The following is a 13274-nucleotide window of genomic DNA, read 5'->3' as shown; positions in this document are numbered from 1 at the left end:
GAAGGCATGATCCAGAACCAAGGAAAAGCAGGACTGAGAGTGCCACTATAAGGAAAACGTGAGGAAATAAACTTATCTGGAGCAGAAGGTGACTTGGTTTATAGTGGAAAATACATCTATAGTGGTAGTATGAAGCCTGAAGGTGACCACGGATTTAATGTAGTAGGTGATAAAATCTTGGGCAAGGAAAATCAGTCTAACAAGGCTGATTAGAGGAGTGAGAGATTAGGCAGGGAAATCAATTTAGGAGGCTTTGTAACAATCTGCATCTAGAGTGGATAGGGCCTGGACACAATAGTAGCAATGAGAATGAAGAATAAATAGCTGATCGGTCTTGATCCTCCTTGAACTTTCCATAGCATTAACATTGTTGAATACCACCACCACTATCACTTTCATTCATTAATTCATTCACAAGTCATTGTGAAGAAACTACCATATACTACTGGGTTCTGTACTGATGAAGGGACAAAATTTAAGATATGGTCCCTGTGCACCAAAAACTATCATTCTATTGAGGAAGATAATATATTGATTTCCTATTTCACACATAGATTATTACAATTATAACACAATTGTATTGATTTTTCTAAGTCATTAATTCCTAGTTATTTTCAGTTGGAGTCGCTGCATTGTAGATTTTATATAGTTGGAGAGAAGTTGTTTGATTTCAGCCATGCTTTGATTCATGGAAATTATTAGTAAGAAAAAAATCAATGGGGTAATTTTTATTAAAATGCACATTCTAAACATATATACATGTATTTTAATTAAAATATGCACATATAATTATGTGTGTATCTCTATAACTATGTACATATATAATTTTGGATAACCTGATTTGCAACTCAAATCTGGTTGAAGTTTCACTTTCAGAAAATGCATACATATTTTAAAGTAGTAGTTTATTCTCATTTTTTAAAGATTAATTTTCCAATTATATAATTTCTTAGAAAGACCTTGGGAAGTGAAATATCGTCAATTCAATAGATGAATCATGAATATATAGGCAACTTTTTTCCATTTTTTACTATGAGGATAATTGTCAAATTAATAAACATTAAAATTTTTTTAACTATAACAGTAAACTTATGTATTCTAAATCTTCCCCCAGTAACAAATGTTATAATTTTCTTAAAATAAACACATATTTAAATGAATGTTTATCTTTAAATGTGTTAATTATACCTGTGAAATATTGATTTTTTTAAAATTAGGTTGACTTTCATCCAGGTCAAAATAAAAAAGTTTAAGCATTGGGCTATTTATTTAATTCAGCATTCCCCAAATTAATTTATCCACAGAACACTTTAGGAATTGAAATATATTGAAATGACTTAGAAGTGCTATTTTTTAGTGGATAAGAAACCCTAATGTAGATTTAGTAAAGAATTACTTAGTACACAGTAAGTTATTCTATAAGCATTTATAGAATTAACCCATATACTTGATGATGGCTCAGTTCATTATTGTGATTCAATAAACATTTTTAAATGGCTCATGTTTAGCAGTTAAATACACACATGTGTGTTTATGTAATATTAATATTCTACAGTAATGATTGCTGGATATCTAAAACATTGCCAACATTTCTTCAGTAATGGAGGATTAACCTTTGACTCATCTGTTTATAACTTACTATATCATATACCCACATAAACAAATGATAAATCATGTTTTCTTCTGCATTAGAATTCTAATCTTTGAAGAGTTTCATAGACTAAGGATTATAATAAAATATAAATAAAAATAAAATTACAAAAATAGATTATATTTCTCTATATATATTTATATAATTTACTTTTTTTATTGAAAAATCTTTATCTGTTTTAAAACTTCAAAATCTATTTTAAGTCCACTTGGTTTTGTTTTTCAAATTAATTTTTATTCACCTTGTTTTGGGGTGTTACATTTTCCAACTGGTTTGGAGCTAGTTCCCCCCCCCCCCATAACAGAGAAACATGGAAGCTTGCTTGGAAGTATTCTTAGCCTAGTTATGCAACTGACTTTCAGAGAATAGGACTGTAACAGGAAAAATAAAAACAAAAGTTCAGCCATACCCAAGAGGAGGAGGGAGAAGTGTGTTGACAGTCGATGTATGTGGCAACACAGTTGCCATTTACTTAGAAAGCTGGGGCTTGGGCAAGGATATGCAAAGTAATAGATAATAGATTTTGGACAAAAGTTCAAACTGACAAATTTCAGGGTACAGAAAGGCTCTGAATTTTGTATTTTATGTGACTAAGAACAGAGGATAATTCCGTGGAAATAGCGTTTTTGCAGCTTCAATTCCTGCTGAAATATTATTAGAACGGTTCATTGTTTTCTTTCAAATGGCATATAAGCCTAACTATTAACTAGATCATTTGGGAAAAAAAAAAGATGCTTTTTGCACAGAAGCATCCTATTCTCCTGAAAATTTTTTTCCACTATCTCATATAGAGTTGTTGACTTCCTACAGCAGGCTTTATTTCCCAGCACTACCTGTTCACATATGGTCATGAAAGAGTATCCCTATCAGTCAACTGGCATTTTTAAGCACCTGCTATGTGCCAGGCACTGTGCTAAGCACTGGATATACAAAGAAAGACAAAAACCAATCCCTGTTCTCAAGGTCTTTGTTGGAGGTGTGGAGAGACAACATACAAATAACTATATATTATGAAGGATAAATTGGGGGTAGTATCAGAGGGAAGGCCCTAAGGTTAAAGAGGCCTGGGAATGGTTTCTTGTAGAAGGTGGAATGGCAGCTGAGACTTGAAAAAAGAAGAAAGAAAGCCAGGAGGAGTGGAGGATGGAAGGAGGAAGAGTGGAGAGTTCTTGGCATCATCTGGCTGAATTCCTTGCTGCACCATAGAGTCAGAAAAATGTCTGTTGCCATAAAAGGTGTAGAGCCAAGAACCCGAACCTGTAAAGTGAATATCTACCTTTTAAAAATTATTATTTTTGCCATTAGAGTTAATCATCAAGAATGCCTCATCTTTGTCACTTCCATGTATTTTTTTCACTGGTGTTATGCTGTCTTCTTCATACTTTATTTTCCTGTTAGGTACACTCCTTGCAGTTACAGAGGGATGGAGGAAAGACTCCCTCATGGCAGCATGTCACGTCTAACAGATCACTCCAGACACAGTAGTTCTCACCGGCTCAATGAGCAGTCACGGCATAGCAGCGTCAGAGATCTCACTAATAACCCCATGACTCACATCACCCATGGGACCAGCATGAATCGGGTTATTGAAGAAGATGGAACCAGTGCTTGATTGGTTTGTTCAGCAGGGAGAACTTGGGCAGTTGTGAAACCTGGATTCCATTTCTTTGTCATTGCATAACTGATTACAGAAATTCAGTATTATCATGCTTTCATTCAGGTGCTTATTGTATATGTTGGGAAAGGGAAAGTCTCTTGCTTTTTAAAGTCTTGTTTTTACATTACATCAGAATTAAAATATTGGGCAGCCCAACAAACTAGAAATTACAAACTTCACTTGAAATATAGTTCTGTTCAAGGTTATCTATAACTAATTTTTTGGTCATCTTCCCCAAAAGACACATTCTGAAACTTATTTTATATTTAGAAAAATTTAATATTTAATAATTACCTCCTTGTTAGTCATCCTTTGTATAAGAAGGAATTCAGGGTTAAGCTGTTACTAAGGTTTAAAAAAACTTATTCTCTATGTTAAAGAAATTTCATAACAGATAAACTGATACTTGTTTCCACTAAGAAGACCTGCATGTTAAGAGCTATACCTAGAATTTCAGAAACTATCAATTGTTTCAGTAAATACTGTGGAAATACAATAGAAGAATATGACTGATCTATTCAACACCATTTTCAAATTCTATTAAAAATAAATAGTAACTCTAGAGACATTCGATAGCAGGATTAGCCATAAAGGGAAAGAAGACAAGGGATTTTTCCCCGTATAATTTTGTCATTCTCACTATCATCAAGTACAACTTGTGCTCATTTTGTAGTTCTAAGTTATTTACTTGCATGGTGGAGAAATTTCCATTTATATGCAGCTAATCCTGTACAATATTATAGATTTCTAAAGAAAATCCATACTCAAATCAGTTCCATTGAGGTATGGAACAGGATAAGGAGACCGAGTTTATGGTGACCATAATCTCAAAATACCTTCCCTTTTTTCTATGATGAAGCATTTTTCTGTGATGAGACTTTGCCTCTTCCCCATTTTCTGGCCAGTAAAGCAGCTGAAGTGTTGAAGAAGATAGAGAGGATGCTACCAAAGCACCAGGCCCGGCCTTGGCATCTAAGGCCCCTCTACTCATCTTCTGGCAGACTATCTGCACATACTTACTTGCCTTGCCTGAAGAGACTCCAAAGCCGTCATTGACACTTATTTTCAGTTACTGGATATTCAATTTAATTCAATAGACATTTGTTAAGTGCCTACTATTTTCATTCCAGGCAGTGTGTTAGGCACTGGACATATGAAAACAAAAATGAAACACTTATCCCCACAAAGAATTTCTAATCCACAAGTAATTCTCATTTCCATCTAAAATATTTCAGTAATTGCTGGAGTCCAAAGGTAGAGTTAGTTGTAGGTGTGTGGACTACAAATAGAAGCTAAATGAAACATGGCTGTGCTTGTAACATAGTACCTCCTCCTCAAAATATTCAAAAATCTTAGTGATTTCTTGTCTTGTAATGTATAAGTCACTTTCAGTATTAGATTGTGATCTTAGGCATGAAAAATTGGTCTGTAATTAATGAAATTATTAGTAATAATATTCAAACTTTCTTGTCACTAATGGTGATCTGAAAGCGCCTAATACAACCAGAAACAAGAGCTAAATTTTATGGCATATTTATGTATGCTTTGTTGTCCAAATGTATTGTTTGCCTCTTAAAAACATGTGTACCATTAAGAACTTTAAGGCATGCAAAAGTGCCATGATAATGTAACTGACTAACAGGTGTTTATTTTACTGCTTCTTGCTGCCTCCTTTTTAAAACAGAAAGTAGTTTTTTATAAGACAGTGTACTTAATACTATATATGGTGTGCTGCAACTTAGCAATTCCATTTCTTCTGTTGTTTTTATCTGACAAGTGAGCAACTAAATGTTTCTTTTTGAAGTATATATGTAAATTAATGCTTTAAAAATCAACATAGTTTTAATGGAAATTCCCTAATGCAGTTATTTCAGTAAGACATCATTCAGAAGTTAATGCAAGAGATTCAAGATTTACATTAAGTCTAAAAATCATTATTTCCAAGGTATACTTAGTTATGAGATTCCTTGTAGTATTAATGAAGTTACCAACTTAAGACATTCAGACTTTCACCCCAAAAATCCAGGGTCTTATTTAAAAGAATTTTGGAGGATCTAAAATTTTTAAGTAGATGACATTACTGTTTTATAAGAATCATCTATAAAAAGATGAGAAACATGTAAATTGACATGAATGAAGCCTCTTTCTCTTGGACTATTTTAAATACAATGGATTTTTTAAAGCACCTATTATATGCAAGGCATTCTGCTATATTACCAATTCCAATAATGTGTCCCAATAATGAATTCAGAAAACAAATCAGAATAGTTCTATAAAGTGAATAGTTTGTTTTCTCTTTGGTCTCTTGAGTGACTTAAGATCTTATGGATCAATAGGTGAATATTGTCAAACTTTCAGTGGTAGTAATTTTTTTTCCTCCTTTAGAAACTAGAATTGTTTTCTAAAAGTTTCATTTGTCACTCAGAAATAGAAAAGCTAATTACCTTTGTACCTACCTCATTATTTGCTTTGTAGCATAGCTGGAAAGCAAACAATTTGAATCATCAATAATTTTAATACAGATCAAATCCCATTATAGTGTGATCCGAGGAACTATCTTGATTTTTTTTTTAATAGACTACTGGTTGAAGCTTTGGAACTGTTTGAAGGATGGGAGGGGGAGATATAGAGATATTTAATTACAATGGGATTTGACCTATGTAATGCAAAGGCAGAGTTCTACTTACACATAGTCGTGTTAAGATGACAAAATCTTAGGGATCTGGGGGGAAAAAAGATGTTAATTTCAGAAGCTTCCTAACACTTAAAAAAATAAAAACAAAAATCTAATGATTTGACCAATATTCCTATAGTATGGCTGAGAAATCAAGGATCCACATTAACTTTTCAAATTAAAAAATTCTTTAGGAGCCACTGTATTCTTAAAATTGATTTGATCTTTATGTTCATGTGCCAAGCTAGATTATCCTCTCCAAAAAAAAAGCAATTCAGTGAAATAACTTTGAACATCATTTTTGGGATCTTTACTATATTATTCACTCAACATGTTAATATGTAATCAGAATATGAGTGAGTTTCTGACAAAAGGGGGAGAATGGACCATACAATTTCTGTGGACTTTCATGTGTAAAAAGATTACTTATTTACTAAAAACATTGTGACTTTCATCTTGGCAGACTTGCATTTCAGGTCATTACTCTGTGGGAAGTGTGTGTGTGTGTGTGTGTGTGTGTGTGTGTGTGTGTGTGTGTGTGTGTGTGTGTGTGTGTGTATGTATATGTGTGTGTACATTTTTTAAAAAGTCTATGTAAAGTAAGGATTTTATTCCTCTTTCCCCTTCATCCCACAAAACAAAGGATGGCATTTTGTACAATATAGATTTACAAAAGGAATCATGATTTCTCTGTTTTTACAACTGATTGAAATAAGGAAGTGTTTACATTTAACTCAGCTACGTTTATTGGTAGCTTTAAGGTTTTTATAAATAATTTATGCATTATGTTTTAATCTATTTTTATGGAAAAACCTAATTTAATATTTTCCCCATCTTTCCTTCTACCAGTCAGGAGAACTTTATATTTAGGAAAGACATCTAAAAAATAAACATACAGGGTTTTTCAATTATCTTATCAAGTATAAGAACTTAGGCTCTCATCTTTCTAATTTTAATTCTAACCCTCATAACTTTAACAATGAAGGAAACATTATGATTTTTCTTTTAAGAATGAAAATATACTGTCCTTTAGAAAGGAAATTATTGAATACTTACTTAAAGCCAATGATCTGCATAAAACTCCCATTCAGTAATTCTTTAAAATGCCCAAGTAATATAAATAATTATACTTAATTAAACAAAATTTTATGAATGTGTTGATTTTCCTACATGTGAAATGAAATTCAGTGAAAATTAACTTTTCATTGTCCTACAGAGATTACTGATAGAAAAAATTTTATGTCCTTTAGTCCATTCTTTTTTCAGTAGATAGTTGTTCACCATTACAAGACATCTGACCAAGATTCAATTTAAATGTATAACATCTTATTACCTCAGAATTATTTTATAATAGTAATCAAATTCATCAAATGGTATTTTGTTTTCCTTGAGATATATTCATTTTCCATGATACACATGTTTCACATGATAATTTTATTTCATATATTGATCGTTCCATTTTTGGTTTTTATTTTACTATTTTCACTGATGCCAAATTTGCCCTCTGTTATGAAATATCAATTTTCCATTTTTAAACTAATTATAATTACTAACATTACTCATAAAACTAATCATCCTTTTCATTTTGTAGTTCACCATTTTATTTTTAGAATTAAGCAGATCACCATTTCTTAATCTATCCTCTTTATACCCATAGGTTACAAGTCCTATAAACCAGCTAATTTGTATATATTAATTTTCTAATTATTTACTTTGGTAGTATTTTCCTGTCTTTTCAAACTCTTTGTTACTTCATTATTTTAACCTTCCTGCGAAATCCATATCTATAGTAGAAAAGACAATGTACTACAAATCAGGAGTACCAGCTTTTCTGATAACTAATTTTACATGGTGCACTTAACAAATGTAAGCCTTGGTTTCTTCCTTTATAAGATGAGAGAGTTGGCCTAGATGATCTTTATGCTTCCTTCTGATTCCAAAATTCTGTAATTCTTTCTTGACTATTTTATATTTGTCATTCTGAAATGTTAACCATTTTCTCCTTTTGAACAATACTAGTGTTCATTCCTGCTTTTTAAAAATTCTACCATATTATAAACTTCACCTCTTGCTTAAAAATAATTTTAAAAAGACTTTAAAAAGATGAAAATAATAGAAGAGGTAAAAAATAGATTTTCTTGTGCAGTAAAAGGTTCCTTTTTCTATTTAATGTTACTTTTGTCTTTGCAGTCAAATTGATTTTTCTTGAGGATATGTTTTTCTTCAGATTCACATTTTTGTTTGAAATGTTCTTTACTCAGCCCTGATTCTTTTAGGTATTGATGCAAAAATTTTTAAAATTAAGTGAATTAGATAACCCTAGAAAATGGAAATGTATTAACCCATCCTAAAATATTTGCAGCCATTTTATTCAAATCAAGAAGTTGTTAGGATTGCCACAGTATTTTACGTAAAAGTAATCAGCTAACCTAACCACATTCTATTTCACAGAATTAAATCATCAGTCACAGTAGGCAAAATTGGCATCTTTGATATCATCGCAATGCCTGAATCAAGGGATATACTTGAGGCAACAATGATGTCAGGGTGTCCATATGGCTAATTAAGAAACTTTCATCAACACTGAAACAATGGCAAGGGATAGTTGAGTAATTATAATCAATAGTAATTTTACAAGTTTGATTCTGCCTAGTTGTTCTCTATAGATGAAATGGAATATCAATTAAAAATGTAAGATAACATTTAATGAAAACCATTAATGTTGTATTGCTAGTGAAAATAAGAATTACACAAGGTTCAGTGTTTTCTGATTTGTTCTTAGAAGATGAATTTCCTTTTCTCCTCCCATGCACTCCAATTCTGAAAGGGAGATAGATTTTCCCCCTTCTTTACACACCTTTCCATTGGACTCTTATTACTAGGAAATAATTTGGTTTGAAATTTGGTTCCTCTATTTTGAGACCAGACCATAATAGCAGCACATTTAGTGCTAATGCACTGGGATGAATACTTGAAAATAACTTGTTTTTCCTTTTTTCTCTAAGGAAATGAAAATAATTTTCAAAAACCCTGTAAGAGATTGATTTAAGAGTATTAGTGTGAAATTTCTCTTTTTTGCTAGGTGCTGTTCACCTGAGCTGGAAGATATAAGAACAAATACTTTTACTCTTTCACTGCCATTATACTCTTTTTAACTGTCTAATAATTTACGTCCATATAAAATAATTTTCCAGACAGTTTTAAGTATCAATTCTGGGAAATAATACATATTTGCTTTTGCCTCTAGACTTTAAAGTTTATTTCTTAAATAACTTTGCCTATGGAATTCTGAAAATTTTGCATATGTAAAAAAAGTCTTAGGTTTTAGATGTTTACTTTGGAACTTTAGAGATGGGTATTGATTTTCATTGCAATTGCCCTTCAAAGAAAATGACCCCATGGCATTCAGAAGCTGTCAAATTGCCTTACCCTTGGACTTTGAAGATTAAGGGTTGTAGTCAGTGGATTTGGGGGAATTTTTATATTAATATGTGTATATAATTAATAATGACTACTAGTATTCAGTATTCCTAATACCTGAACTTCCAGTTGTTCCATTATTCCAGCCTTTCTTTTTCAAATAATGCATTATTTTTTAGACCAGATTTTATACACATAGTGGGAAAGAAACCAACAAAAGAAAAAACCCTTAGTTTTACACACACACACACACACACACACACACACACACACACACACACACAAATATGGATTTGAGAGGCATTTTTCATAGCACTAAAAGCACTCCTGGATTTAGTCTAGGGATCTGCTACATACCACCTGAATGGTCTTTCAGTTGCCTTCACCTTAATTTCCTCAGTCCTAAATCATATTAACTTCTATTTATGCCCTTCCCCCTCCACTACCCAGCCCCAACTCACAGTGCCCTGGAAGGGAACTGCAATTATAGGTCACTGCAGACTCTATTAGGTAGGAAATGATGCTCCCCAATTTACTGGTAACAGTACTTCTAAGAAACATTTAAAGTGACGGTAAAATAACAAGAGCTGACCACACAAAATAAGGGAAGGAAGTCAGGAGACAGATTCTAGAATTACTTGTTTGACTTTGGTCAAATGATGTCACCTCTCAAAAGCTCAGTTTCCTTATTAATAAAATGAGGTTGTCAGGGAGGGAAGAAGATTGGAGCTCTTCCACCACCTAAATCCTGTAATCATAAATCCCTCACAAAGTCCATGTATAGTTTTTAAACTTTGGTGAACACAAATAACTGAGGCGGTAAATATAATAGAAAATACTCTAAAAGACAAAGTGAATTTCCTTCTAGAGCTGATATAGACACCAATTCATCAATCCCTAGGATATGCTTATATCTAAAGTGGCCACTTTTCAAATCATGGACTCTGAAATACAAATGTGTTATTTACATTTGCATGGCATGATTATTTTAAACTTTTAACAGATTTGCCCTTAACTCTTATTTAAAGTTTGCCTCAATCATGCTGAAAATCTACACTATTTGGTTTTCAAATTGCATAAGGACTTTATGAAGGACCCAGTTCGGTATTTCGAGTGTGTAGTATTTTTCATCCTCAATGCAGGACCTGAATGTTCAGCTCTGAACCTTTCTACTCCGAGCATTCTATATTTTGTGCAGTTCCTGTCCCTCTCCTTCTAAGTGTCATTCTGTCTTCTGTATGTACCCTGTGGCTCCGGCCACCTTCCACATCTGTTCCCTGCGCTGACACCTCTAGGACCAGCGCTGCTGCTGTTACTCAAGTCAGGAACGGATTTCCCCCTTTTCGCTATCACTACGAGGAGCATCACCAGCTCTTTCCTTTCAGGAATGTGGTAGAAGGATGGATATACAATTTCTTTGTTGGTACTCTACAAAATTATTAATTTTACAAAGAATTTTATACAATTTTTCAATCCTCTTCTGAATTGTTGCTGCAAATATTCTAGAATGGTCAAAACGCAGTGTTTTTCAGCCACTTTTAAAAGATTAACGGTTAGAAACAGGTTTTTATGTAAAGGTTCTTCATTTGATGGCATTACTCCTATGTGTTTCCTTGGATGTGTTCATTAAAATTATACTTTTAGGTTTGCTCATCTATTTCTAAATGAGAGGAAAAGTTAGTGTTCATAAGATCTGTATGAAGCAAGTGCACATGGTTAGAGCATGGCATTGTGTTTAACATTAGCTGATTGTATTTGCACTCTGCTCTTGTAGATTCACTCTGTTTACAGTAGACCAGTGTCAGTTTTTGTAAGTGTTTTGTTTTTAGCACTTTAACTGTGAGTGTACAAACTGATTTTAAAATGTAGTGGTTGTATATTTTGATTATAGATGATTTGAAATTTTTAATAAAATTAAACTGTATAACTTGTTCTCCATTTTGGCACTAAGAAGCATGATTATTCACATCCTTCACCTTTATGATCACTCATGACAGCTACTACATAATAGGACATGCTGTTTCTGGCTGACACTTGATGGGACCTTGGCAAAATTAAAAACTAACTTGGGGCAGCTGGGTGGCTCAGTGGATTGAGAGCCAGATCTAGAGATGGGAGCCCCCAGGTTCAAGTCTGGTCTCAGACACTTCCTAGCTGTGTGACCTTGGGCAAGTCACTTAACCCCTATTGTCTAGCCCTTACCACTCTTCTGTCTTGGAACCAATACACAGTATTGATTCTAAGATGGAAGGTACAGGTTTAAAATATATGTGTATATTTATATAAATATATAAAAACACACATACATATAGATATATAGATATTTAACTTATCTATCCATGACAGACATATTTGCTGTTTACCTGGGAACACACATATGCTTAACACAAACCCTAACTCTTATAAGTACAAACATGTGCCTTTCCTCACATTGATCCATGCACGCGCACACACACACACAGGCGAAAATGGCGAGCTATATAAACATGGATACACTGCTGTCTTGTAAGCCACGTTGTTTGGCCAGTACTTTTCTCTGGGGGCTACTGGTATCATTTCTATTGGGCTATCCACTTAGTTATGAGTTTTACCCAGGCTAATCAGCTCTCAGCTAACAAACTGATACTATCCAAAGGGCATACCATACATACAATTAAAATTCTAGAAGAGTAACAAACCAAACATCCCAATTAAACAGAAAAATAGAAATTCTGAAAATCAAATAAGAGATAAATTGAAAGCAAAGACCTAACTTGGATCCTAATTTATTCTTTAAATGGAAGATATACTTGGTTGGAAAATTGCCCTCATCATTCTTTATAGGATGAGGCATTACTTTACCTACAGAAAAGGCTACTCAGGCAATCAAATGATTTATCAAATAGTTGTCTTAGTAGGCAAGGAATCACAGGACAGGATCTAAATTGACATTAAGGGATATTTAATGGAATCATAGGTTCTTAGAGTTGGAAGGAACTTTAGGACCCATCCTATGCAGAAATCCTCTATAGTATCCTTTACAACGTTGTTATTTAGTTTTTGCTTGAACAGTACCCAACAAAGCTATCCATTACATTTTTAAACAGTTTTAATATCAAGCTTTTGTTTCTTGTATTGAGGTATATTGTAGCAGCTACTACCCATTGCTTCTAGTTTTGACCTCTAGAAGACTATACAATAAATGGTGGCTAGGTGGAGTTTAGTAGAAAAAGCACTGAATTTTGGAAAGATCTGAGTTCCAACTCTTTCTCAGGTAATTACCAGTTGTATATCCTGGATAAGTGCTTAGCCTCTGCTAGTCTATGTTTCTTCATCTGTAAAATGGGGTTAATAGCACCTGCTTTTCAGGATTGTTGGGAGGATCAAATGAAAAACCATGAAAAGTGTTGCTGCACAACTTATATAAGTGCTAGATATTATTATTAAATTTAAGCACTATTATTAAATCTAATTTCCCATCCCCCAAATAACCTAAAATATTTGAAGACCGCATGACAGTGTATAAAAAGATGGCTTCCAATCCAGAAAGACTTGGGTTCAAATGTCTTCTCCATCATATATGAGTTAAGTGACCCTGAACAAATTACTTAACCTTTGCTATGGCTCTAGGCAAGCCTAAAAAATGATTAGTTGTGGAGAAGACAAAATGCCTACCTATATTGATAGAGGAAGTTTTCCTCATTGGAGAGTTCCCTAGATCAGTAAAGTGGCAGGTACAAATCCCTCTCCTGTCTCAAATAACTCCCCCTCAACCCCAGAGTCTTTTTTCTAGGCTAAAATACTCTTTTTTGCTATCCTATATATGCTGTAACTTCCAAGCCCTTCACCATCTTGGTCATTCTCCTCTGAACATGCTCTAGTACAGGAATGCT

The 13274-nt window shown here is 33.3% G+C and overlaps 1 protein-coding gene across 6 annotated transcripts in view; it reads left to right on the top strand.

The window, feature by feature from the left end:
• FZD3 (frizzled class receptor 3) overlaps positions 1-11340 on the top strand; it is an 89836-nt gene extending 78496 nt beyond the window's left edge. For all 6 annotated transcript variants that reach the window (XM_007476510.3, XM_007476512.3, XM_056813731.1 and 3 more), the window contains one exon: positions 3050-11340. In XM_007476510.3, coding sequence (XP_007476572.1) covers positions 3050-3263 — 214 coding nt within the window. In that variant the 3' untranslated portion in view covers positions 3264-11340. The remainder of the gene's footprint in view (positions 1-3049) is intronic.
• The last annotated feature ends 1934 nt before the right edge of the window (positions 11341-13274 follow it).

This window comes from Monodelphis domestica, chromosome 1, assembly GCF_027887165.1.
Source record: "Monodelphis domestica isolate mMonDom1 chromosome 1, mMonDom1.pri, whole genome shotgun sequence".
In the NCBI taxonomy this organism is placed as follows: domain Eukaryota; kingdom Metazoa; phylum Chordata; class Mammalia; order Didelphimorphia; family Didelphidae; genus Monodelphis; species Monodelphis domestica.
The sequence above is the reverse complement of the archived record's forward strand: the minus strand, read 5'-3'. Positions and strand labels throughout refer to the sequence as shown.